Here is a 27023-nt window from a genome sequence, read left to right on the forward strand (position 1 = left end):
ATATGCTGAACACTGAATTACCTTTAGGTAGGCAAGTCTAGTCACGTGTGTTAAACTTCAGACTTGATGTCATACAAATCAGCCATGCCAAGAGGCAAATTCCCAACTCTAAAAGAGCTGGCTGTAAAAGAATTAGCTTTTAACTCAATCCTTTCTCTTCTACCCAAACATCTACAAGAAATATCTACATATAAATAAATCCAACAAAGGGGGTGATCTGGTTATAGAGAAGGTGGTGCCAGCGACCCCTTCAAGCCAAGTTACCAAAATCTAGAGTTAATGACAACTACCTCCCACCTTAGAGTAACAGCTCATCTGTATTCGTGGACGACTGAGTACAGCTGACCCTTGAACAACACAGGGGTCAGTGGTGCCCACCCCTGACAGAGTCACAAAAGCAAGTATAAACTTCACAGTCGGCCCTCTCTATCCGTAGTCCCGCATCTACGGATTCAACCAAGCGCAGAGCATGTAATACTGTAGTACGTGTTTATGGAAAAATATCTGCATGTAAGTAGACCCACACAGTTCAAACCCTTGTTGTTCAAAGGTCAACTGTACTTACAAGAAAAATGCCATCTTAGCAAAAAGCTTATACCAGGGCCACATTCTCTAAACTACAGTGATTTCCATGTTGATAAGGCCATACACATACCCATACTAACCAATGGATCAGAACTACCTTTACTGAAAGATGCATGACCACCTTATTATTGCAGAAAATGGAAGACAGGCGAAACTTCAAAGCAAATGCCTGACAGGGTATTTGCTCTGAAGCAATCGACATCAATCTACAGTACTTCCTACACACCTTGAAGTGCTGCACTATCAAATGCAAAATATGAACCAGCTGGGGGACAGTGTGCCCCTCCTCCACGATGATCTTCCTCGTCCAGTGGGTCAGCATCTGGTGCCCGTCCTCCATTCGGGCAGGCACCGCCGGAGTCAAAATAGCCATTGCCTGCCTGACAATTGCTCGGGCTTCCATTGCATGGGCCTTGAGAAGACTGTGAAAAACCTAAGACAGGACAGAAATACTGATAGAATGAAGGTTTTAAAAAACAAGATGAAAACAATCACTTAGAACTAAGGCATGATATTTCTGCAAAACAATTTAAAGAAATTCCTTAGGGCTCTTATTAGGAAAAACCGCAGTAGTTACTTTCTCTTTCATTCAGTTTTGGTCAATGAATATGTTTGCTCTAATATTTTCCGAGCACCTACTATGTGCCCGTGCTGAACTAGGGTGGAGCATACAAAGACGAGCAGGACGCAGCTCCTCTAGCGTAACCAGTGGGAAGTCGGTTGAGGGATACAGATCGTTTTACTCCAGCCCCAGGGTAGAAAATGGAGTGAAAGGGGCCACTCTCAGAGACAGTGCTGAATTAGTTCAAGTGAAGGTCTGATGGAAGTGAGGTCATGGGAACACAGACCAGCCGACTGGCACCGTGGGCGGAGGGGACGGGACGGGGGCTGGAAACAACAGAACTTGCTGAGCCTGCATGCCTGGGAGAATGACAGGGTGTCACAGATGCCCCTGGGGTCTCCGGTCCAGAAAAGTTCCCAAGAGGGAGTGGTCAGAGGAAACAATCAAGAGTGACTCACAGGACAGGACGAGAGCCAGCACTTACCAGGTGCTTAGTGGGACAGACAGGCTGAGTGCTCAAGTGCATGATTACATTTAACTCTTACACAGAACAGTTGACGAACTCAGTCAGAGTCACGGAACTCATGAGGGGAAGAAACAAAACTCGAACTCAGCCTGCCTGACAACAAAGCCTAACCCACTGAGCAATGCAAGGAACAAGTGCTTCAGGTCGTCAACCCGAAGAGGGGTTAGGAGACGAGGGTTCAAGAGTGCCTACTGTCTGTCTTTAGCTAAGGCGTGGGCCGGGGCCCTTGACTAACACATTTTCATGCAACGGGTAGAGAAGCATGAGGCGGACAAAGCAGACACTGTCGTATTTCGAAAGCAAGGCTGCAGAGGAAGGAGCGGGCCGAGCAGGAACAGGGAAGAAGGGTGAGAATGAATCATCGTGGAGCTTCTACAGTCACAAAGAGACGGCAGCGAGGATCACTTTTAAATGTACTGGGCAAGACAATAAACAGGGAAGGAGGCTGCGCTTGCGCTCGTCTGCGGGAGCAGCATGTGCGCGTGGTGTCGGGTGGACGGGGCGGGGCGGGGGGGCCCGCCGAGTACCTGCAGGACTATCTTCTTGTGTATCGCAAACTTGGCGATAATGTGGGCCAGCAGCAAGTGCCCGCTGTACTTGCAGGCGGGGTCCACGCAGGCCTTGGAGAGCAGGCAGGGCCACGCGAAGGTCATGAGGCGGCGCAGCTTGCTGTTGCGGTTCTTGTTGTTGTCGTGGACGTGGTGGGGTGCGTGCTCCACCAGCAGCGTGGCAAACTGCAGCAGGTAGATGCGCAGCGAGTCCAGCATGTCCGCCTGCTTCTCCGGGTCCAGGACCTGCGAGAGCACGAGCACAGGATGCACTGCTGCTCTGCTGCCCCTGAAGGGCCACTCGACAGGTCTAGGCCTTGAAACACACACACACACTCTCTCCCTCTCTCTCTCTCTCCACACATAATATTAAGCTTTACAGTGATGGACTCAATGACGTCACATCAACTTTCCTTTATTACATACAGATGACAAACTCGACACATTTATTTTAATGTTGAAAAAAGGGGCAGGCTTAGAAGTCAGAATGCAGTGGGCAAAGGGGCTTGAGGTAGAAAAGGAATACTAGCTCTTCAATGCAAGGTGATTCAGGACTGAGTTTCTTAATTTCCAAGTAATTGAGATTTTTTTCTGGTCAACCGTTAATAACCTTGTCCTTTTTTAGTATTATGATCAGAAAATGTTACTTACCAAAAAATCTTGTTTTTAAAAAAACTGTTATGCTTTCCTATGCAATCAAGTATCTGACAGATTTTTACATGTGTTTCATGAATGTAAGAAAAAAATGCGCACTCTGAGGAACATGTTACACGTCCCTAGTGAATCAAGCATACTGACTGCACCATCCAGTAAGTACCCTAACCACCTTCTGTCTCTCAGAGGACCTGCCAGACTAAAGTCTTCCACGATAACGGTGTTTTCACCAGGGCCCCCTCTCCCCTGGATGTGCTGCCTCACGGCGGCCCCTCCCCAGGGCGCCAGCCTGCCCCGCACCATTTATCCCCATCGACGCTGGAGATCCCAGCTCCTCATTTGTGCCGAGTCGGCAGCGTCTGGCCCCGAGGACACAGCCTAGAGAAGGCAGTACACGGGAGGGGCCGAGTCCGGGTCACCATCTCCCCACAGCTGCCCAGAACAAGGCAAATATCAGTATGTGGACCAAAGATAATCCCTTGGGCTCAGCTCTCACTTCCACAGCAGGGTGGGCGTGGGGTCAAAACCGCAGAAAGGAGGTCCGTCTTAAGGGACAAAGACTACAGGAGGCCCAGCAACCTGTCCATGTGAACAGCACTCCCGCTGCCTGGACCCCAGGACGGAGCAGTGAGGAAACCACTGTGTCCTCTCCGAGAACGGTGACTCACGGGTGGCACACAACAGGCGGGAATGCCCACGGCTCACAGCGCTCCACCACCAACCGTGCGCGAACACTCAGTCCAACAACCTCAAGGCAAACTCGGCGTCTGCCGGTGAAGTTCAATAGCCTAATGGCAGAGGAGAGCCGAGGCACCATGGGAAACACAGCACAGGCATTCCTCAAGCAGACACTTGATTCCAAAAGCCTCACTAGTGCAAACTGGAAACACTATTGTAAAAGTGCTGAGACCCAAGCTAACTTCAGACACCCTAGTGCCACAACGACGTTCATGAACTTGGCAGCAAAGGGGCACAGCGACAACTGGATCCAGTCTAATATTCTCATTGGCTTTTAGTAGATCCTTTTGCAAAGCTAAAGATGTAAACAGATCTTGAAAACTCTACTGACCAGCCATAGAGGTTTCTACAAAACAACTGTGACATCTGAATCTTTCACTGAGATATATTCTGTTTCTCACTGGAATCTATTCATGTGGAAAAGATAATTCATTCCACATGGAGGCTGCCTTAATAAATTCACTAGTAAGAATTATAATGTTCTGCTATAAATTAACGCAATCATGAAAAATAAAAGCCTTAGGGAAATAAGCTTATTTCCGTGAACCTGTCACATCTCCCAAGTTACTTTTCAGGCCAATGCATGGTTAGTGATGTCACCTTGGTTATAAACACACTGGTGATGCTCTCCGGGTTATCGCCTTCTGGATTGGGAGGTCCTAAGAGCTGCTCTCCTTCCCCCTTCTCAAAGCTGTATAAGAAAGCAGGATTCAAGATATGCTGCAGAACCTACAAAAAAATTTTACAGTGAAGGAGAAGGAAAACAAAGCCATGCTCTCTATCTCTTTCACCAGGTGGCAGGACCACCAGCTTGGTTATGCTGAACCATCAAGTCAGACTTCAATCAAGGGTGCAGCTAATAATCTTGTCTTTTATTACAATGGTAACTGTAAAGGTAGGCTAAAAACTTGAGGAAAAGAGACATTGGCCTGGTTCACTCTTCACACCTCAAACAAGTTGTTTTATAGAAACAAGGGAACTAACAAACTACTCGTCAACACTGGTTCACGGCTGGACCTGCCTTATGTTTCCCAACAATGAAAATTTTCCTCATAAATGGCCCAGACGAGGAAAGGCACAGCAGAACACGAGTAGTGCCCTTGGCTCCCTAGAAAACGAGCTCAAACGCCGTGGCTTTTCCTGCAGTAACACTGGGACCCACCTTGGCTTTCAATTCATCTCCGAAGTTGGGGTCGTTGAAGTCCACAAAGCGAAAAAACAGGGCACGTTTTTGAGCAATGCTGTAATTTTTGGGAATCTCCTCCTCCGTATACTCTTTTAAGAACGTCATGTTGCAGAGGAAACGACCAGTGAAGGCCCGGAGCAGCTGGAACAGCAATTCTATGTCTCCGTAATTCCTTCTGAAGGGTCAAAATAAGAAGGCAGGTTAAATTATGGCAAATTTCATAACTATGTTTGACGTCCGACTTGCTGTTGAGCAGCTCAAAGTTACAGCCCGTCCTCTACAACAAATGCGATGACACACATGCAGTGAGCCAGCTACGCAGAGCCCAGGGAGGAGGCTTATCGGGGGAGCCGGCCACGTGGCGCAGAGCGCCCGGCGCACCCACTTGCAGTAACTCAGCAGACAGTAGGCCAGCAGCTTGGGCTCCTTCCAGTTGGTGGCAGCCATGTTCTCCTTCCGGTGTCTTTCTTGGAAGGTTTCGCTGACCCACACACGTCTCAGCTGGCTCACCAGAGAGTGCTGATTGGCCAGCCAGGAGTCATCGTTTTTAACTATAATACTGATGATCTGTCAAAGAAGAGAGAATGAGGAAGCTGACAGGGTTCTCCCTGAGTCTCGACTAAACGTTTAAGACGTCGGGTGCCTGACAGAGAGCCGTGCTACCTTGATGGCCTGGAACTGCAGGTCCAGGCGCAGGGTGCTGGTACTGGGTGAGCCGGGGCGCACGGCAGTCTGGGTGCCGCCAGGCAGCAGCAGCGTGATGAACCGGTTGGGGTTAGCCGCCAGCACGTCTCGAAGAGGTCTGGCATCTTTGTGCTTTAAAAAACTCTGAAAACAAAGGAAAATACACAGCTGTTTTAAGCTAATCAAAACCCACAAAATGTTGAAATGATATAAACTCTAAGGTTCTTCCTAAATCTCTCAAGGCAGGCAAAAAAAAAAAAAAAATCACTGTAAGCACCCTCTTTAAAAAGTGCTTTTCAGACAATCATCACACTTGGAGTTTCATAATCCTGGCAGCTCGTTCGTTCGTTACCACCACCAAAATCCTACAGAGGGGAATTCCTGGACTTGAGCTTTTCACATACACAACATGTTTCTAATACTCAAATACATTAGAGAAAAATAAAGCCAGGACACTGAACAGTGATATATAAATTCCAGACCGCCGAGCATGGTGGCAGGGACCCCAACCCCAGCCCCGGGCTCCCACCATGAACATCCTGCTCCACTGGGGGTCGTTCAGCGTGGCTTCCATCATGAACAGCTCCACCGTCTGCGAGGGGTGGCGGGTCAGGAACTTGATCAGAGGCTCTCTGAACGGACTGCCGGCCTAGAAAACATGTGGTGAAAACTAGACCTTCTGGGGGTTTGAGGCTTTTCTGGTCTAGCGACCTCACACGGTTCCAATGTGCATTTCTCCCCCTTGTAACTGGAGTGCACACACCGTCAGCAAATATTAACGCCCAATATCTTTATACTGTTAGATTAACCCATCTAAAATATGACAGTGAAAACATTACAAGCAACAGATGAAGAATTAGAATTAGCCCATGTGTGACCATTACCTCGATCAACATAGCACGTTCTGTTTTCATTACGACCTCTAACAAAGGCTTGACCAGAGTTTGAGGTGCAGCTGGGATCAGATGAAAAAGGTTTATGATTGCCGAACAAATTTTCATTTCCTAATGAAGAAGACCAGAAATTATAAAATAGGCCAATTAATTTTGCCAGCAAGAGATACCAACGTGACTACAGACCCTGCTAGGCACTAGCTACATCTGCAAGGTTAGCCAACAGAAGCAGAGTTAACATGTATCAATAGGAAGCCACAACTCGCCAATCTCAGATTACAGCTGTGGCCTAAGGAAACTACCTGCCCTCGGCCTTCAGATTTCATCTGTCAGCGGAGGGGAGCGGGAGCTGACTGTGCACCTCGGTGATGGGGCCGTCTTTGCTTTCACGCACACTGACAAGTGTTGGAAGTGACCTTTCAGGCTGCCGAGGTGAGCCCAGCAGGGGCGGGGGTGGGGGGGTCATGCCCGTGGCCATGAGCGTTAGGATTCCCTCACGTTGCCATGACATCACGGGGTCTTCCCCATGCACTAAGTTCTGAGGGCACAGACTTCTTTTACCCTCAAAACTTAGCACAATGTCCTCAAAGAAAATACTTGAAGTATTTACCCTGGAAATTAATTATCAACGTAAATAAATGACTGACTGTGGTTCTAAAAATTTGCCAACCAGGCCTGAAAATAAAGCTGACAAACTGCTTTACGGAATCATATGCAAAACGTGGGATGCCAAGAATTTTGCATTTTTTAACGTGCTAACAGCTCAGCGGCCAATTACTGAGTGTCATTCCGACTTTCGGTTCACAGTGTCAGTTCCCACGGTTTTGTGTCTGCCATTCAGGCCATGGGGAAGGGAAGACCCCTGGATGTCCCATCCTGGGTGGCGGGTAATAGGATACCCATGACTCTAAACCAGTAAAATGGGGATGATAAACACCAGTCAGGAGGGACCACGTCCCAGCAGCACTGGAGATACTTCTCAAAATGTCTCTTTAAGCCAAAAGGCAAAACGGTGCGACGGGTAAGAAATGAGAAAAATAGCTCAGCGTTGCTCCCATGCCTCCTCTAGAGCTCTCTTCTACAGTGTTTCCAAGTTTTCAGGCAGATTAAGTTCTACCCTGAAATTAGAATAACCTTCTAACAATGGTACTTTCATCTTAAGGGTTTTCGTTTTCAAAGCACTGTCATGAAATCACTTCTGGCCTTCGCGTCACCACCGGAAGGCAGGAATGACAGGTATTACCATCCCCATTTTACAGAAGAGGGAAAGCTCAGGGCTGGGCTGTTCAAAGTCAGTGTCGTGACCATCACAGTGTGGTATGCGTGAGAGACATACACAGGGGCCTGGGTGCAGGGGGAGCAAGGAGCTTTCAGTTTGAGGCAGCTGGTCAGTCAGAGGAAATAGAACTCCTCCCAATTTCTAGCAGGTCTAATGTATTCTTTGTGGCATTTCCTCTCAAGAGGTTGTTAGATGCATGAGTTCATACAAACATTATGAGAGCAAAACCCGGCTGGATCAGAAATATTGAGATACTGCAATTCTAGCACGTAGAAAACCAAAGAACTTAGAATCTTGCTTAAAGACGTCCTAATAGAAAACATGCGTGGCACCCGGACAGTTCACGGCAATGGTACTAATACAACTCCGCCACAGACAGACAGGACGGCTCACCGCACTCAAAGGCACGACACACTCTGTCCAGCACAGAACCACAGGTCACAGCAAAACCAAGCACAACAACAACCCCGCCTGCACTTCCACTGAGATTCTCACCTCTACCCCTTCCACGGCAGGCTGAACCAAAACAAAAATTACAGCATGAAAAAAGGCAACGGAAAGGTAAAAAGAAAAGAAAAGAAAAGAAAATATAAACTGTTCTTCACATTGCAAGTCATAAACTGACTTTTAATAGGTTGTTCTCACCTCAAACTGACAGAATGGAGACAAGGAACATCTCCCGCACTCTGAAATGCTTTCCTGAGGATGGGGAGGAAAATCATCTTTTTTCTATTTATGTTATTTACACAGAACTTCCCATATACTCAATACACAGTAAGGATTATTGGGGTAAACAAGACAGTAAAGACACAATTATCAGAAAGCACATAATAATTAACAGATGCTCAACAGCAAAAAATACACCTTCCACCCTTCAGATGTCAAAACAGCCCTTCTGATGGTGTCACATGGAGTGTATTCTTCCCTAAATCAAATTTTTAAAAAAGGAGTTTTGGAATTCTTGTCTAGGGGGAGAAACTGTAAGACCCTGTTGTATGCAAATACATTAAAAAAAAAAAACTGTTTTGTTTAGAGTGAATAATTCAAGATTTTGCGTGAAGTGCTGATATTTAAAAAAACCTCTTTCCCAGATGGAGTTGGAAGAGGACCAGGGGGTTTAATCCCCATCAATTAGGCATGTTTGAGGCCAGAAGAACCCAGAGGTCGTGATGCCACTCACTGGATACTTAGGTTATCCTGAGAAGGGGTGTGCGTGTGTGTGTGCGCGTGTGTGTGCGCGCGCGCGCGTGTGTGTGTGTGTGTGTGTGTGTGTGTGTGTGTACACACAGACATAGTGTAACAGGTGGTCATGAGTTTTTCCCTGTAAGTTCAATGCCAAACAGGTAAACCTTCCTAAACATGATGACAATGCAAAACTCTGATCATTAGGGGTACCCGATGTTATGGGGAGCTTTTATTTATTTTTATTCAACTTTTAACATGTCATCGGTTATAGTTTCTCAACTGGGCAGTGTTATTTGGGGATCTGACCAAATAAACAAACTACTTTCCAAGACCCATTCCTAATCTGTGGAGCATTCATAAAAACTATCGGAGCTCAAGGGCAGAAAGGGGGCTTGGCCCTGAGCTGAGGTCATGAAGCTGTGGCCACAATGCCTTGGACCCCAAACACCATAGCCCCTGAGTTGAGAGCCGCGGCCTCCCTCAGCAGTGGGACGTTCCCAGGCTCTCGGGGTCACGCTCATATGCTGATCGACAGGCTTCAGCGGGAAGGGGCTCAGGGACCTCCCAGTGCCCACGGCCCCACCCGCTATGCAACTGACCTCCCATCCCACATGAGCTGCAGTAAAAGTTTATCTTTTTGATCTAATGGAAGTCATTCATCTACCCACTAGGGTTTAAATGTTTATTCTAGAACTAGCTATATGTTTCAGAGAATTAACAGCTAACTGTAAAAACAAATAATAAATTTAGAGCAAGAATACCTAACAGATGAGAGACGGGGAGGAAAAGTACAGAGGCACTTGCACCTACTCCCAGGAGCTTAGGCTTTTAAAATACACTCTGCTGTCCCCCATGAAGATTTCCTGATTTTTTCCCTATATATATGAAAATAACGAACCTTCAAAGAGGTCATGGATGGTTTAACACTCCTAAAAAAAGTTTAAGATCCTGTTTTAGTTTTGCTTGTTGGCTGTTTAGAAGCAGCAGGAAACAAGACTCACATAAACAAAACACCTTGACATAGAATGGTCAAAACAAAGCATAATAAAGCCAAAATAAGTAAATAAAATACAAGATGGGATGAAACACAGCATCCAACAAATAGGCACAGGAGGACAAAAAGCCACATTAGTTATGCCTCTTAAGAGCTCAAGGAATCCCCTCATTAGGTACTGCTGTACAATTTCACTGGGCGTAACAGGAGCTTGTGGAAAACACAATCCCACTGAGAGGACAGTCATCAAGTTTAAAAATATCTTAAAAGAATATTAACATATACAAATAAGACTAGATTCAAAACAGCAAGAACCATTCATTTTTAAGAGACAAAGTCTTTAGTGACCAACATCGGATACTTAAAAAGATTTAACTAAAGTGGTTTTCCCTCAAAACCGTAAAAAAATGTGTTTTGAAGTACTGGCCATTTGGACTTTCAGCAAACAACTGGGGTGGGGGATTTGGACCTAGAAAACATACATGCCAATATTTTTATGCGATGCTTTATTACATTCTCCTTAATGCTTTTACGAAGTCCTAAAACCTCTACTTGGTTTATGAGGCAATGATGACGGAAAGCAATGGAAAACAGCGGCTGAGGACTGCAGCCTGTGCAAACAAGAGCTGCCAGAACAGTCTAGAAAGTACACTTTACTCACTTTCAAGAAAAACTAATAAAACTGAAATACATTTCAAGCTTCCCAGAATTCTCATCAACAAAAACATCATGTTAAAGTGAACAAAAGGGAGATTTTAAAGAAACATAAAAAGGAATGTTCAACAATTAAGAGAAATAAAAGCAAAATGTAATGCTAACAAAATATGTTTAACAATTTACATGGACTATAGTCACATAAAACTAGATTTCTGACCGGAATTTTAATTAAAAGCACCGCTCCGATATTAGCATTGGTAACAGCAGCGTACAGTGGGGCTGCCCTCCCAGAAACAAACAAGTCACTCACGTTTCCGTCGCTCCTCTGGCCCCCTTTGTGGGTGAGGACCACCACTTCCATCCACTTTCGCAGATGTTGCTGTGAAAAAATATATCCTTAGCCATTTTTTCTTGACAACAGGAGCATCTCAATTCCAAAATGCAGCTCTTAGGTGAAAACTCATATGTAATCATTACTTTCCATGCTATTTAATGTGAGAATGGCAGTGATTCTATTACTGAAATAGCGCAGCCATCGAACTAGTGATGAGAGTAACTGGCATTTGTTTATGTTCTATAAATAGAAAGGCTGAATTTACCGATACAACAACAGAAAATGTGCTGCAACCCGGCCATTCCAATACCAAGACTTTTACTCCTGCTACTTTGTGCTGCAGCTGTTCCCGGAGAGCTGCCCTGAGCCAGCACCAAGCTAGCCGTCGGGGCAGAGACGTGAACAAGCAGACACCACCCCTGTCCCTGTGGCGCTCCAGTGACAGCGGGGGAACAAGGTGAAACACAGGTGCCTGCTGTGTAACAGAAGAGCAGGAACCAGCTACAGATGAGCGCCGAGGAGGCAGGGAGGGCCCTGCAGAGGCAGACAGGCCAGAAGCACAAGGAAGAGCACTCCAGGCAGAGAAAAGGAGGGAGGCCAGAAACGGAAAGGGTGGCCACTGCGGCTGAGGATTAGTGGGCACAAGGGGAACCCCGGGGGAGGAGCTGGTGAGATGAGCATGGATCCCACAGCGCATGCGGGCAGCGATTCCCTTCCGTGCGGAATGAGGGCGCTCGTTCTGTGGAAAGACTGAGCTGCTGCAGGAGCAGAGGCGCGATCCCCGGGCCACAGCAACTCGGGCCGACCCAGCCTGTGGCAGCCGGGCTCCCGCCCTCAACGGGGTCCAGCAAAACCCAGCGACACGAGCTCAGAGCCCAAGCTAAACCACACAGGGGCATTCAAACAACAGCTTCGTGATCCTACACTGTCCAAACCTGTTCTTCAAAACACTCCCCTGCAGGAAGTTAACAAGCTCCTTTAAAAAGGACTCCTCAGTCACAAACAGGCTTGGGGACAGATGGTTTCAATACATCCAAACACTTTTCTCTGAGCCTTCAGTGTCCACAGACCTTGTAAAGCTTCAAGAGGGGAACACAGTAAGTGGTGCGTCCCAAACTTACTTAGTTACTTACTGTTTTTCACAGAAACCCTACATCTTCTAAAGCCAGTGTTCCAAGGAACACACATTGAGAAACATTAAAATAATATATATTTCTTCAAAGAAACTAAATACACTCACAAGATTTTACCAGTAAAATTCCTTGAAGGATACCATCAGAATATATATTCAAAAACCTCTATCTTACTAGAATAGCTATTTATACCAAAGATATGAGAATAACAAAATTAAAGGTACAGAAAATGGCCAGCTGCTTTCAGATTTCCCAAAGGAAAAAAAAATAACACTGACTGGTATATAAAGTTCACTTTTAGTTCAATAAGGAGATTTCCAAAACAACTAACCATATAAGAAACTTCAAGATCAAATGTCAAGCAGTTGAAATTATAAGAAAGGAAAATGTTCAGGGGTGTCTTTACGAATGCCCACCCTAGACAGTAAGGTGTCCTATCTCTTAAACTTATGCTGAAGGCTTGAGCTGTTCACCCCAGAAGTGTATCAAATGAGGGAAAACAGAGGCTGAAGACTGAGCACAGTTCTGAAGGACATGGCTCGGTAAGGACGAACGTGGCAGACCACAGGGTCCATGCGCAAGGCCCGCACCACAAACGCAGAAGCACCACAGCACGGGACCTGGCTGGACCTGGGCGAGATGGCTGGACAAACAGAAGCCTCAGTTATTCTGTATCCAAGAACATCAGCACTCCCCGCTTTCAGAGGCATTCAACCACTCAGAAGGTGGCTAGAATGTCAGAGAAGGAAAAAAAAAAATCCCCTCAACAAACCAGAAACACAAAACCCATGTACTTTATTTTAGGGAAAAAGACTCTTGGCCTTAGTCAGAAACTACAGATGTGAGACAGTTCTGTTCTTCTTTTTTTTTTTTTTTTTTTGGCCGTGCTGCACGTCTTGCAGGATCTTAGTTCCCCAACCAGGGATTGAATCTGTGCCCTCGGCAGTGAAAGCTCAGAGTCCTAACCACTGGACCACCAGGGAATTCCCTGTTTACTCTGTTCTAAAAAACTCTGGAGAACAATGTTTACTGAATGAATTCCCAGCTCACACATCTAACGGGTTAGACTGGAGTGAATAAAAAAAAAAACACACAAAAAGAAAGTTGTTTCAGGCAGGCATGCAAAGGCAGCAAGAAATGATAGTCAACAGAGGGTAGAGAGAGACTAGTTTTAAAAGGAGACAAACATAAAAACACTAGGAGATTAGAACACACGCACAGATCTCATACATGAAAGAACCAATAGTCATAAGATGAGGTAAGATAATGTGTGTATTTGATGTGCTCTGACTGGGAAGTGATATAATTTCATTTACTTTAACCATGCTTATGAATGTTTGTATGCATGTAAATTGATGGGTGTGTATGTGTATTACACATGGACGCTTAAAGGGAAAGAGCCTTTCAATCTGGAAAATTACACTCTACTATTAGGGCATCACTTCAAAGTTTTAGGACCAATCATAATACTATCAATTCCCACTTAGGTATTTGGGCCATTGTTCATTTCTTAGGCATCTGTAGATACGAAGAAACCAGCATGTGAGGTTAAAAAGCTGCATAAAAAACACACGCATGTTTGCAGTAACGTAGCATGAAATTAAGTTAATAAATTTACAAATGTTTATTTACAGAATGCAAAATAAAGCTAATACTTGAAACCCTCTTTCATCTGTTTACACCTCATGTTTAAACACTGTCAGATCTTTTCTTTGCATAATTATTTCCTTGATAACTGTAAAAACTCAAAGGACTTCTAATGCTCTTACAAGTTTTTCACCGCATCACTGTCTATAAAGGCCAAAGACTGGGAAAAAGCTAGATGTTCACCACTTGGGGAATGATTCAGTACATTCTGGCATGTCCCCATCATGAAATATCATGTAGCCATAAGACAGAATGAAGAAACGCTTTATGTACTGATATGAAATGATGGGATGGTAAATGGAAAAAGTAAGATGTATGTATATATTACACTTCCCTTTGTGGGAACTAATAGACATATGTCCCACTACAAATGGGAAACATCTCTAGAAGGACACACAGGAAACTTAACACTGGTGGTCCCCCGGAAGAGGAACTGGGTGGCTGGAGGACGGGGGTGGGAGGGAGGCTTTTCACAGACACCCTTTTACACCTTCTGAGTTTTAAACCATGTAAATGCGTTACTCATTTTAAAAAAATAATTTAATTTTTCAGGTTTATCATAGAATTTGTATGCATTCGGCTTACCATCATCTGATCACAAAATTTATCATTGAAGGAGTTTGGGAAGAGCCTGGTCACCGAGGTCAGACGATTCACGACGTTCAGTGTCAAGCTCCGATAGTCCCCCAGCATCATCAGCAAAGGTCTCATATGAGTATGGATTTGATCTACTTCTATGGTAGCACCTTCTAAAAACTATTTTAAAAAAAGGTTACAAAGGAAAACAGATATCAGAGTATACTTCACAACAGAATGGAACTCATATTCAACTCTAGCAGCAAGTTTTTGCTTTGCTTGGGAAAATGGAGTATTAAACCATATACGTTCCAGAAGTTTATGATGAAATGAGGAAGACTAGTCATTACTGTTTACTTTTTAAAGGGCTCAGGATGACTATGAAACAGAGACACTATTCCAGTCCGGTATGTTATTAACCACAGGCCGGTATGTTATTAACCACAGGCCGACTCCCAGGATACAGACAAGGTCAACAGGAAGAACTCAATGCAGAACTCACACCCGCCCAGCCCTCGCTCACCTTTCTCATACAGGCTTCCCCGGCCTCCTGGAGCTCACTGTTGGTTGAATTAAGGGCTTTGAAGAGGGCAGCAATGATCTTCTCTCTGGACTGAGGAAGGTAATTGCAGGCAGCAAGCGCATCTTTAGGGAGAGAAATCAATATAATTTTCATCATTAGCCTGAAAAACGTACATTTCCTAGTCTAAAGGCTCTTACCAACCAACAAATATATGAGTCACTAAACTTCTTTCCTAGTATCTGGCCTCTTGAAAGACAAAAGAATGCACTGCCTTCTAATCACAGGCTCACTATTATCTAAGTGTGAACACTATTATCTAAGAAGGCAACAGCCTGCCAGAAAGTCCATGATAAATCTTACTGCCCAGATAAGATGAACAAGGGCTGAAGGAGAGAAACAATGGGAAAACAAGGGCTGAAGGGGGTCCCCAATGCACCCATGCCCCCAAGACATCCTCACAGGTGAGAGCACGGCTGACCTGTGGGCGGATGCATGCTGAATTAGCCCAGGATAGAGCCTCAGATTCTGGTGATGAAGGAAGTAGACACACACAGCCCAGCTGTCTCTCCACTATCCAAGTCTAATCAGATGGTCTCCTCCCAACTTGGGGGGTTAAAGGCTTTGAAAATGCAAATATCCTTAGGCAACACCACATGCCTCCAGCCTCTATGTTAAAGGTTAGTTAAGGGGTAACATTGTAGCAAGAGCAATGCCCATGCCCGCTGACAGGAACGCCTGAGAGGCACCCACCAGGAAGCGTGAGAAGCTCCCAACGCCCCACCCACCACAGCTCTGGCTAGCTGTGTCTTGAGCCCCATCCTCAAGCTCAAGTATTATGGTCTGCCTCTCAGCTCCTCTACCTCTAATTCAAGGAGGATTCTGGTAATATTTTATTAAGTGTATAAAAGTCAACAAGAGACAAAGTCAACTAAGCAACTTGTATTGGGTATTTATCAAAAAAGGGGGAAATGACTGTTTCTAAGCATGAGGATGAGTACTGATCTAGTATATGTTCCTAAGCTATGTACAATTCCTGTGCTAAACAATGATAACACATTCTTAATGAAAGCCTAGAGACAGCAGGAGTCTCAAATGCTTCTGAATCATTAAAAAGTTTGAAAAGGTCTAAATACTCCAATTCAGATGTAAATGGCAAGATAGGAATGGTATGACAACTCTCTTAAACCAGAATATTAGAGAGATACATACTTTAGAGTTATATATAGTTCCCATAAGACAGCTATAAAGAGTTTACTATAGGGCTTCCCTGGTGGCGCAGTGGTTGAGAATCTGCCTGCCAATGCAGGGGACACAGGTTCGAGCCCTGGTCTGGGAAGATCCCACATGCTGCAGAGCAACTGGGCCCGTGAGCCACAGCTACTGAGCCTGCGCGTCTGGAGCCTGTGCTCCGCAATAAGAGAGGCCGCGATGGTGAGAGGCCCGCGCACCGCGATGAAGAGTGGCCCCCGCTCGCCGCAACTAGAGAAAGCCCTCGCACAGAAACGAAGACCCAACACAGCCAAAAATAATAAAATAAATAAATTAAAAAAAAAAAGAAAAAGCAGTAACTTTCAATTAAAAAAAAAATACACGTAACAACAACAACAAAAAAAGAGTTTACTATAGAGTGAAATCCAGTTTATTAGAGTAAAAAGAATTATTTAAATCCTAGCAATCTATATAATCCATTGACATCTCACTATGTAGTTTGATAAATATACAAACATAATTTTTTTTTATTCCACCTTAAAAAGACCACAAGAAGTCAGAAAAATTAAACAACAAAAATACGCCACTGTCTCCCTTCACTTTTGTATCCCGTAACTTGTCTCAGATTTACATGAACTTACTTAAGGCTGCAATTCGTAAAGGTACGAGTGACGGAAGGCTTTTATAGCAGGGCAGTTTTGTTAAAGCTGAATCTTCAGCCTCGCACAAATTCAAGAGCTGCAAAAGATAGAACTTAATTTAGCCTGCTCTCACTGTGAAGACACAATAACCTTGCAAGTAACAGAACACAGCGATCTGCCACATACAACATGATTAACAAACTAAACCCAAATCCCAAAGCATTTAAGTATCGAAATGTGCTTGACCTTCCTTATTCTAAAGCAAAACTCAGTCAACCCCTGTGACACTTTCTGACCCACTCTGATACCATAATGTTTTTTCTTTACGCAGAGAATCACTTTATCTAAATGCAAATTCCAAGATGGTGGGTACAACTCCTCCTTGTTCAGAGCTGCTTCCCAATGCCTTGGGCCAGTGCCCAAGAAACATACATGTTATAATTCAAAAGTTGGAGCAGTAATCCTTTTTTTTTCTTTCTTTTCAAGTACAGAGAAGCATAAGCAGGAAGTATTTCACTGGAAATACCGTAACGCAGATACTCCAGTGGCTAGCCTTCCAGACGCTTTATCAGACCAGTACACATTTATATATCTAATATCTAAAATGTTATATATGGTGTTCTATTACTTCTTTCCCCTTCTATTGACATCCTGGAAAATGGTACCATTTTTTCCCTTAAAGATTCCTACCTAGTAAAAGATTTAAAACAGTAGAGGAGGACATATAGAGAAAAGCATTTCAACCACCCACCCTACTCCACCCCCAAGAGGAAACCTTCAGTAACGCTCTCCTCATATATAACATATTTGTATACACACACATATACAGAACCCTCTATCTATATCTAGAGAGTGAGCATCAGAAACTAAGTTAGAAAGCCAGACGTCCAAACGTGGCCACACCAGAATCACCTGGGACGTTTTTAGGCAGTAGATTCCCAGGTCTGACCCCAAATCTACTGAACCTAAATCTTCGGGAAGAGGACTCAAGAGTTTCTATTTTCTGAAAGATCCTCACATGTTTTTATGCAGCTGGTATTCTGATAAACACTTTCAAAACCAGTTTAGTTTCCTGAAATTTAAACACTCACTACCAGTTTCTGGTCTCCAGCTCCATGAGGAATTTTCCACATAGGTTACAACACATCTGCCTCTGAAGCCCCCAAAGGCAAGTTCCCCTCCCATTCTCCAGGGGCTCTCCTGGACCCTCCATCAAATCTTATGAGTGATGTTACACAAGGGATATAACAAGGTATAAATGATCTCAGCTAGAACACATGATCAATGACCTTATGTCCAAGCAAAAACATAGGACTTAAAGAATCAATAGGTAAATTTTTCATAATTGGAAAATTCAGACTTAGCGTGGATAAGGAAGAATTTGCTTCCTTATGACTTTTGCCTCAGTTTACTCTGACGATGCCTCCAGAAGTATAATTCACGTCTCATAAAAATTTCAGATGAGGACTGATAATCAACAGCCCATTATGGAGTCTAAGAATTAATGCTTATAATTTGACTGTATTTATAGTTTAATTTCTATTTATCATTGTCTAATTTCATCCCACACTGTAATATTTACGGTGACAAACACTTATAAAGTGCCATCCACCACCGCCTGTTATCTTGGGTCAAGGGGCAAGTCAAGTCCACTAAACAAGAGCCCAGCAGGACAGCGGAGTGATTAGAAACCAGGCTCTAAAACAACTGTGGTGGTTCCACCCTAAGCTCTCCAGCTCACCTGCTCTGTAGTTTTAGGTGTCTAACAAACCCTAAGGCTCAGATTCTGCATCTTCAAAATGAGAATCATCAGTATCTGTACTTCATGGGGTGCTGCCAGAACTAGGTAAGGGCATTCACGTGAAGTGAGTTCTCAACTGCAAACGGCACATTCAAGTGGTTGATAAATTCAGGAAACTGGGCACCTGCTGATACGAGAGTGATTAAGGTAGATGCTACAGTCTTATCTCTAGAATACAAGCTCAAGGTCCTGAAGAGCAAGGCTCCCTGTGGAGGGCTAAGAGAGCTTGAAGGACTCAGAAACCCCCCACATTCTACCGGACATCTCCAGTCACCATGCCTACCTCCTCGCCAATCCTGGACGTAACATACCTGTGCCGGGGGCTGAGCCAGGCGATGGCCGGTTACCATGGTCACCGCCCGTGCCTTCTGAGTGCTGCCTGACCAGTCTTCGTGCACAAAGACAGGTTACCAGACACACGCCATCACCATCCACACCACGCCGCACCACCACCCCCCTACCTCTGTGTAGAACACCTTATGCTCCACCACGTTAAGGTCCATCGTGAAGAGCCTGGGCTGCAACGTGGTACAGAACGTGTTCCCCTCCATCAGGCCAATCTGCGCATTGGCAGGCTGGTGTCGGAGCAAATGCTTCTTAGGTGGGACCATATCCTGGAGAACCTGGGAGAGGCAGGGAGGAAGCATCACTGACCAGCCGCCCCTCAGAAAGCAAACACCTCTCATCACAATGTTCTAAGCCAATTAGCAGTTTGAAAACCATAACTGAGATCAAAAGTTATCACAGACATCCTTTAGTTAGGAAAGGGAAGCTCCATTTCATACGCTGACACTGGGTCATGGAAAGATGCACGTCAGATACGTTTAATTCCTACGGGTCCAGAGTAACCTCTCTCACAACCACCACCACCAAAACAAGAACAGCACCATCAGGCTGTGCTCTACAGGCCCAGGAAACCAGTACTCTACTCCCTTGACGCTCACAACTACTGATACAGACATTAACATAAGCATGTTGCTGTTTGCATATCCGAGATCAGAAAGAGCATATGTAATAGCACTCTGTTTACTGGACACAAAATTACAAATTCCATATTATCTACAAGTCAAACTTGAAGGAAAAAAAAAGTCTTCAAAGGTTTTGTTCCAACAACCCTAGTCTGGTGACAGACGTCTCACCTCCTTATGGGGTTCCATTATCACGGTCACGCTTTTCCCGGTGACCTGGGCCAGCACCTGCAGGGAGTGCATAGCCTGCTTCCTCACGGTTGAGTTAGGAGACGTGACTTCCCGAACCAGGTCATGGGTCACGTGGTGGAAGGACTTCTCCTGGGCCGCCATGATCTCCTCAGCCCTCTCCTCGTCCTTCAGGGGCGTCGCACACCTCATCAGAAGCTGCTCCAGGGTGGTCTTGGCCATGGCGACTGCCCCATTGGAAACCTGCAGGCCAGGGGCTCCTTAGCGCGAAAGGGGGCGACGCTGCCCACAGCACCCACGTCTCCTGCACACGCTCCCCCCAACACACGCCGTCACCAGGGGCGCACGCCCCTCATGCCAGCTAACGTGTCAAGTCTGCTTCATTAACGTCTGCAAGGTATTCCAGTAGCTAACTCTCCTGCTCATAGGTAATTTCTGTCTGTCATTCAGAAAAGAAAATGCGGATCTAGACTTGATCCTTGTGTTTACCGAATGGATTTAAGCAGGCAATGCCCACCATCTTCTATTTGTTTGTGTTATATCTGCACAGAGCTTCATAAAGAACGTGACTCCTGTAGAAACTTCTGGCCAGTTAAGTACTCTGGCCAGGCGCTGTTCATCATGACAGACAAGTATTTAGATCCTCAGAGAAAGAGAACCTGAGGGCTCTGATCTGTCCTTTCACTGAAGATGCCGTGATGTTTTCTAAGCTTCTAGGAGAGCATATTTGCGGAACTGTCTGAAACCAACTGTGCTCCAGGCAAACCAGCATCTTGAACCAGGATGGTTAGGTTTGGGGTCACCCATCACCTACCTCTCCAGTCAAGTCCATCATGACAAAGAGAAGAGCTTTGAGGAAGGTCTGCTGGTTCTGCAGAACCCAAGTGAGAGGCAGCCGCTCCATGAGGAACTTAATGGACACCACGCCTCCCAGCTTTGCGTACCAGGCCTGCTCGTAGCAGCACGCGCACAAGCGTTCCACGATGTAAGAGAAGAGGGGCAGCTGGCACGCCTGGAGAAAAACGCACACAACCCGTACGGTGTTACTCAGTTCTTAAACTATGAGTGATTTCTAGAACGACTACCCTCAAGCACAAACACGCCCACACAGACCTCAATCCTTCCTTACCCTCTCCTTTGAGCCCAGGATGATACTTGCAACATCAAATATCACAGCAAGGGCTACCTCCCCGATCTTGCAAAGTTCCTTTTCTTCATACGCCATACAAATAGCTATCGCATCAATGAGGACCAAGGGGTCCATTCCTTTCGACCCGTTTTCTTCACTGTGAAACATGGCGGTGCTGGGCTGGCTGCCCACCTGGTAGCAGGGGAGCAAGAAGGGACCTGAAAGGAGAGGCAGAGGGCACGAGGGAAAGTCGGGTTTAGCTCCACAAACATTCTCGTCCCTCAAATTGCAAAACTACCTTGTGTTTTTCCTTGAGGTTAGGAATTTAATAAAAGCCCAACCCTGGTACTCCAGACCAACTGCTGGTAAACTGCAGTTATTTATAAACTAAGTGATCTGACCGGCACTAAGGCTATTTTTCTGAATGTTTTCCATTACACACTGATATTTTCACACTTTCTCAATACCAATTCAAAGATGTATTAGTTTAAAAGGAGAACCACAATCAGGTATCTTCTTTAAAAAAATCATTAGCGAGGCCAAGAGGTACAATATGGGAATGACCATGGGTTATGCTCTTGACATACAAGTAACAGTAAAAAGCAACAACGTCCACCTACAAAACCTAACCCACACACAGAGAACAGTCTGCCAGCAACTATTAATTCATACCTGGCAGGCACCCAGCATGAGGCAAGATGGGGGTTACTGAGAAGCGTACAGGTCTGCTGGAAACACTGAGAAACAACCTAAGTGTTAAACTGTACAGCACTGACTGTCCAGGCAGGAAGAGTTAAAAAAAAAAAGGAGAGGAAGTTCTGTGTTCTGCAGTGTCTGGAGAAAACCACTTGTTGATCGAGGGTGAGGGGCTCTGAGGACCCAAAGTGCTACTCAAGTGTGCGTGCCCACTGACCAGCACTGAGATTAAGGTGAGATTAAGTGTTCAGAAACTTAGCAACTGGCGGTGTGGTGAAATTTTTACTGTCTTTTCCAAAATCACCAGTCTGCAGTGGGTTAGAAACACAGAGACAAACGAAATGGGTCCTTCACCACCCAGAGCCTGAGAACCCCGGAGCAGAGGCGAGGGGCGCACAGGCAGGACGAGCCCAGGAGCAGGGGAAGCACAGCCTGCAGACGGAGCAGCTGGCTGATGCGCGGCCAGCGGGAGACGGAGCAGAGCGGAGGGTGAGCCTCGGAAACACCACCAAGGACAGGAGACCAGCCAGGGCTGTGACCACGAACTGTCCCTGTTCTACACACAGAGGGGCCAAAAGTACTCAGCCCCCAGGATGAAAAACAAAGGGCCAAAACGTTAAACTCGGTGTATTTTATAGGTAAAACTTGGTGACAATTTTCAAGTGAATTCAGCACCCACTGCTGACATACCAACTATCTCTGTCAATGGAAAACTATGAAGTGGAAAACTATGAAACAAAAGCCAAAAACCAATCAGCCAGACTCAGCTTCTCTGAAACACAGCGTCTGACCGAGTTTTTGAAGCTCCCCGAAGGCCTCAACCCACCACTTCTCTGTCCCACTCACCGCACTGCTGGGCAACTGCCACCATCGTGTAGTGGCGAATCAAGCTGGCTACAAAGGGCAGGGCACTGGGCCGGAGGTCTTTAATGACAGCGGACATGAACGCCCCGGTCAGAGCCTGCTCAAACGTCTTCCGAGCTGGAGTGTCTTGAGCTTTGTAGCGATGTGATATGATGACATTGGGTATGGTCTTTTCTGTAAAGCTGCAAGACAACAATTAAATCCATCATCACGACACTCAAGTCCTGAGCCAATGATTCCACTACAACTTACTTATTTTCAACCTGCCTACTTTCCTCTTGTGCAGATAGGCCTGAGTGAGTTAATTTCTCTGCTTTAATTTCAGCAACACTTTGGAATCAAACATGATGAATTTCATGATGAATGTTTATAGCCAATGGTTCAAGAGACACCAAATATGTTCTACCTAATATGAGCACAGGTAATGAATCAGAGGTAAATTACAAAAGGACAGCACATTCAATATTTTTGCAATTATTTTCTGTTTTAAGAAATTTGATGTTTGATATTAATCTTTTATAATTAAATAAGCCAAATTGTAAGAAGTATCAACAATCAAAGAGAGATGAAAAAAGCTATTACTTAAAGGCAACTATATACCTGTTATACGTTGAAAAATCACACCACGAGGTACAGAATCAAATGGGGCTATGGGTCTAAATGGATAAAGGGTTTACTGCCAATTATATGAGATTAACTAAAACCCAAGAAAGCAGAGTCAGGGAAGCACACATCAAACACAAGGATAAGAAACGGTCGTCAATATTTTTAAAATTGTTAGTTTCATCCAACCAGGAACAGGTCCAGATAACAGAAATTTCTTTCTGTGACCAGAGTCTGCCTCTAATATTTGCCCACTCACTCTCTGGTTCTGCCCCCAAAACTAATAAAATACACAGGCCCTTCATTTCCACGTGCAGCATCTTCAAACAGAGGGAAGAGTGGTGGTCACACTCCCCACCCCACACCTGAACGTCTCCTTAGCTCTTTTCCAGGTTGTAATCATGCTCTTTAAAAGGCCACTGGGTCCAACTAACGCAATCAGACATCTGAGTCCCACCATCCCCCCGGCCTGCTCTTCCACACTGCTCCTGACACCCCAGTACATGCTCTTCTGGCTTAAGCCAAGAAAACCTGCGGTCAGCCAGAGTAAGTCACAGCCTTTCATCCACTTCCTGTGAAACTTAGGGCAAAATCCAAAGTCTTCTTGGTGTTCCCCTGAGGCCCTAACTCAGCCCCATCCCACCCCACTCTCCCTCCTGCCCAGCGCACTCCTTAGCCTGCGACGCACAGCAGCACTTATCACTAGCTGAAGTACTATGCATTTGTTTCTTTCTGCTGTTGTCCGTCTACCCCACTAGAATATAAATTCCTTGAAGGCAAGGATGCAGTCTTGTACACAAGCCTTGAACAGAGCCTGGTTCTAGGAGGTACTCAATCTATGAATACAGAGATGGAGAACAGTCTTAAAAATAAGTGGGTCCTGAATATCCAAAGGGCAAAAAGTAAACATGGACCCCTACTCCACTCCATTCACAAAAGTTAATTCTAGAGGATAAAGATCAAAATGCAAAGGACAGAACTACAGAGCTTTTAGAAGATAATACAAGAGTATCTTCACGATGAGGATGCAGAAAATGATATCTTACAAACAATATAAAAAGCATAAAACAAAAGGAAAAATTTATCACCTTGACCACAGTAATATCATGAACTTCTGTTTATCAAAAAATTCGAGGGCACTTCCCTGGTGGTCCAGTTGTAAAGAATCTGCCTTGCAGTGCAGGGGATGCCAGTTCAATCCCTGGTCGGGCAACTAAGCCCGAGCGCGGCAACTACGGAGCCCACGCGTCCTGGAGCCCATGCCCCACACGTCACAACTAGAGAGAGAAAACCAGAATGCCACAACTAGAGAGGAGCCCGCACGCTGCGAGGAAAGATCCCGCATGCGGCAACTAAGACCCGACGCAGCCAAAAATAAAATAAATAAATAAATATATTTTTAAAATGTTAATCACTGTATTGTACAACTGTAACTTATATGATATTGTACATCAATTTCAATTGGAAATAAAAAGAAAAGCAACTTCCAAAGACTCAAGAGTATTAAAAAAAAAAAAAAAAAAAATTCGGCTGAAAGGCTTAGAAACAATGAGCACACCTAGCAGAGAGACCTTGGTCTGTGTCCATTTCTTCAGGAGCCCTCATTCCTTTGATAGGGAATGGTGACTCCAGGGCTCGGGGAGAGAGGGCACGAGGTGAGCCAGAAACATCCTGCTGAGCTACAAAGGATGCCCAGAAACTGATGGGGACACGACACAGGAATACAGGAGCCAGCCAAGAGGGGCTCTCAGCGACTCTATCTAGACAATCTGGTCACCAAATTAATGGACTGTCACCCTTTAAATAAATTAAGAATCCATGAGTCCATACTACTATAAACAAATATGAAAGGAGACAGAAAAAGATCTTCCTTTGTAAAAAAAAGAGCACATGGAGGTAGAAAATCACCATTTTATATCCATACAAGAGAATATGATTCGGCAATGAAAAGGAGCAAACTACAGACAAATTTTGCATCATGGAAGAGTTTCAAAAGCATTATGCTGGGACTTCCCTGGTGGCGCAGTGGTTAAGAATCCACCTGCCAATGCAGGGGACACGGGTTCAATCCCTGGGTGAGGAATATCCCACATGCCACAGAGAAACTAAGCCCATGTGCCACAACTACTGAGCCTGTGCTCTAGAGCCCGCGAGCCTCAACTACTGAGCCCGCGTGCTGCAACTACTGAAGCCTGCGTGCCTAGCGCCGGTGCTCCGCAACAAGAGAAGCCACTTCAATGAGAAGCCCGCACACCGCAATGAAGAGTAGCCCCTGCTCACCACAACTAGAGAGAAAAGCCCGCACGCAGCAACGAAGACCCAACGCAGCCAAAAAATAAAAAATTTTTTTTCAAAATTATAAAAAAAAAAAAAAGGAACCATACAATATGCAGCCCTGGGTTTGGCTTCTTTCCCTTAGCCTGGTGTTGGAAATGATCTGTTCATCTTGGAACACGAGTCAGTAGTTCATTCCTTGTTACTGCTGAGATTTCGTTGTATCCACGCACCACGGATGACAGACATCTGGACTGTTTCCAGTCTATTATGATTCTTAAGGCTACAAGTTTCCCTCAAAATATAGCCTTAGCTGTACCCCAATTACATCTGACCACATATTGCCCTTTTCTTTGCTCTTCGTTCCTGTGGGACTTCAAGCAACTATGCCACTTCACACTATTCTACATGTCTCTTAACTCTTTTTTAAATTTTTTATCTTTTTCTCTCTCTGCACACATTCTGGATAATTTCTTTTGACTTATCTCTTATCTAAAGATTCTCTTTCTGCTTTTTTTTCTTTAATCTGCTTGGGCAATTTTTATAAGGTTTGTAATTTCTTGGAGTGTTTTCACGTTTGTCTTTCATTTATTGTAAACAGAGCAGAAGCATAGTTATAACCTAGCTGTGGAGATCCTCATATCTGCAGTCTGAGCAGATCCCTTTCTGCTGATTCTGTGGGCTCTTATTCATGCTGCCTTATTTCCTTGTGCACTTGGCTATTTCTCACTGCTCTCTCTCCAATGCCCTTTTAACAACTGAGCACCTACTATATATCTGGCATTATCTTTGACGCTGTGAGAGACGTAAAAATACAAATGAAAAACCTCTTCCCTGAAACTTATAACACAGAAAGATGACAGACATACATTACCACAAAAGATCATTATAAAAAGGTCACAGCCTTAAGTGATATGAGCGAAATAAAAATGTCACACAAAAGGATCACTCTGGACTGGAAAAGCAAAAGATCCCCTGAACACTTATCATGCGCTGGCGCTGCAAATGTAACGGTGAGCCGAAGGGAGAGAGGACTGACCCTTGATTCCTGAAGCTTGCGACCTAGTGGAGGAGGCAATGCTAAAGGAGGATTACGACTGAGAGAAGTTCTAACTCACAAGCGCCCAAGGTTCTTCCCATTTTCTCTAAAAGGCAAGAGAAGCATTGCTGGGCAAACAACACGTCATTTTCCTGAACTGAAGGAACATACTTAAAGCACTAAGAGATCTGGGAGGTCCCCTCCATCCCTAATTTTCTGAAACAAGTTATGTCCCAGCACAGAGAATTGGACCGTCAGCATACTTAGGGTGTGCCAGGAGCTGGTAGAGTGCGTGTTTATTGTCCTCCAGACTCATCATCGCCACCAGGAAGCACCTGATCACTTCCCACGCCTGCCTCCGGTAGCAGGGCTCCGTGTTGGCGCTCTTCAGGCAGTCCAGAGCCGTTTCGATGGCCTACAGCAAAGAGACGCAAAAACTGTAGTCTCTGCTGAAATGACGTAACTCTGAGAAGCTTGCACGGAAAGCACGTGCACCGCCCAGAAGAACCTGAATGCACGCTTGCTCCTGAAGAGAGCACAGGGGACCTGCAGACAGGCTAGCAGGTATTCTCCAAATGAAACCTCCAGAGAAGGCGACAGACGTATTATGACATAAAGAGCTGCCATGGTTCAAACTGAAATGGGATGTGGAGTTCACTAATTTCATGCTGAAGTAGCCAATGGGAGATTCCAAAAATTAAGTGAGCTCAGAAGGCCTCTTGTGGTAGATTTGCTGGATTAAACTACAATCTGAGTCGTCTCGGTTCAAAACTAAAAGATGACTTTCCTAAGCTTTTACTAAATTCTCTCTTTAAAAGAGGGTTTACTTCATTTTTTCAGAAAACCTACATAGCTCCATACACATTTTATCCTTCTCATTAGGTTGACCAGGAAGGCAGGGAAGGA

The 27023-nt window shown here is 45.0% G+C and overlaps 1 protein-coding gene across 17 annotated transcripts in view; it reads right to left on the reverse strand.

Moving 5' to 3' along the window:
- TRRAP (transformation/transcription domain associated protein) overlaps positions 1 to 27023 on the reverse strand; it is a 119177-nt gene that overhangs the window by 58728 nt on the left and 33426 nt on the right. For 9 of the 17 annotated variants that reach the window (XR_014254775.1, XM_082429816.1, XM_082429813.1 and 6 more), the window contains 20 exons: positions 26381 to 26532; positions 22184 to 22383; positions 20642 to 20859; positions 20327 to 20524; positions 19495 to 19755; positions 18817 to 18978; positions 16555 to 16651; positions 14705 to 14826; positions 14191 to 14361; positions 10802 to 10870; positions 8301 to 8354; positions 8151 to 8171; positions 6368 to 6487; positions 6013 to 6132; positions 5463 to 5627; positions 5185 to 5366; positions 4776 to 4974; positions 4214 to 4342; positions 2201 to 2467; positions 812 to 1018 (listed from right to left, as the gene is read on the reverse strand). Coding sequence is in view for 16 of the 17 variants with exons in the window: in XM_082429816.1 (XP_082285942.1) it covers positions 812 to 1018; positions 2201 to 2467; positions 4214 to 4342; positions 4776 to 4974; positions 5185 to 5366; positions 5463 to 5627; positions 6013 to 6132; positions 6368 to 6487; positions 8151 to 8171; positions 8301 to 8354; positions 10802 to 10870; positions 14191 to 14361; positions 14705 to 14826; positions 16555 to 16651; positions 18817 to 18978; positions 19495 to 19755; positions 20327 to 20524; positions 20642 to 20859; positions 22184 to 22383; positions 26381 to 26532 (3114 nt within the window). In the remaining variant the exon portion in view is untranslated. The remainder of the gene's footprint in view (positions 1 to 811; positions 1019 to 2200; positions 2468 to 4213; positions 4343 to 4775; positions 4975 to 5184; positions 5367 to 5462; positions 5628 to 6012; positions 6133 to 6367; positions 6488 to 8150; positions 8172 to 8300; positions 8355 to 10801; positions 10871 to 14190; positions 14362 to 14704; positions 14827 to 16554; positions 16652 to 18816; positions 18979 to 19494; positions 19756 to 20326; positions 20525 to 20641; positions 20860 to 22183; positions 22384 to 26380; positions 26533 to 27023) is intronic. The other 8 variants (XM_082429821.1, XM_082429820.1, XM_082429818.1 and 5 more) reach the window with 3 other exon arrangements.

This window comes from Balaenoptera physalus (genome assembly GCF_965194825.1).
Source record: "Balaenoptera physalus genome assembly, chromosome: 16".
Classification (NCBI taxonomy): domain Eukaryota; kingdom Metazoa; phylum Chordata; class Mammalia; order Artiodactyla; family Balaenopteridae; genus Balaenoptera; species Balaenoptera physalus.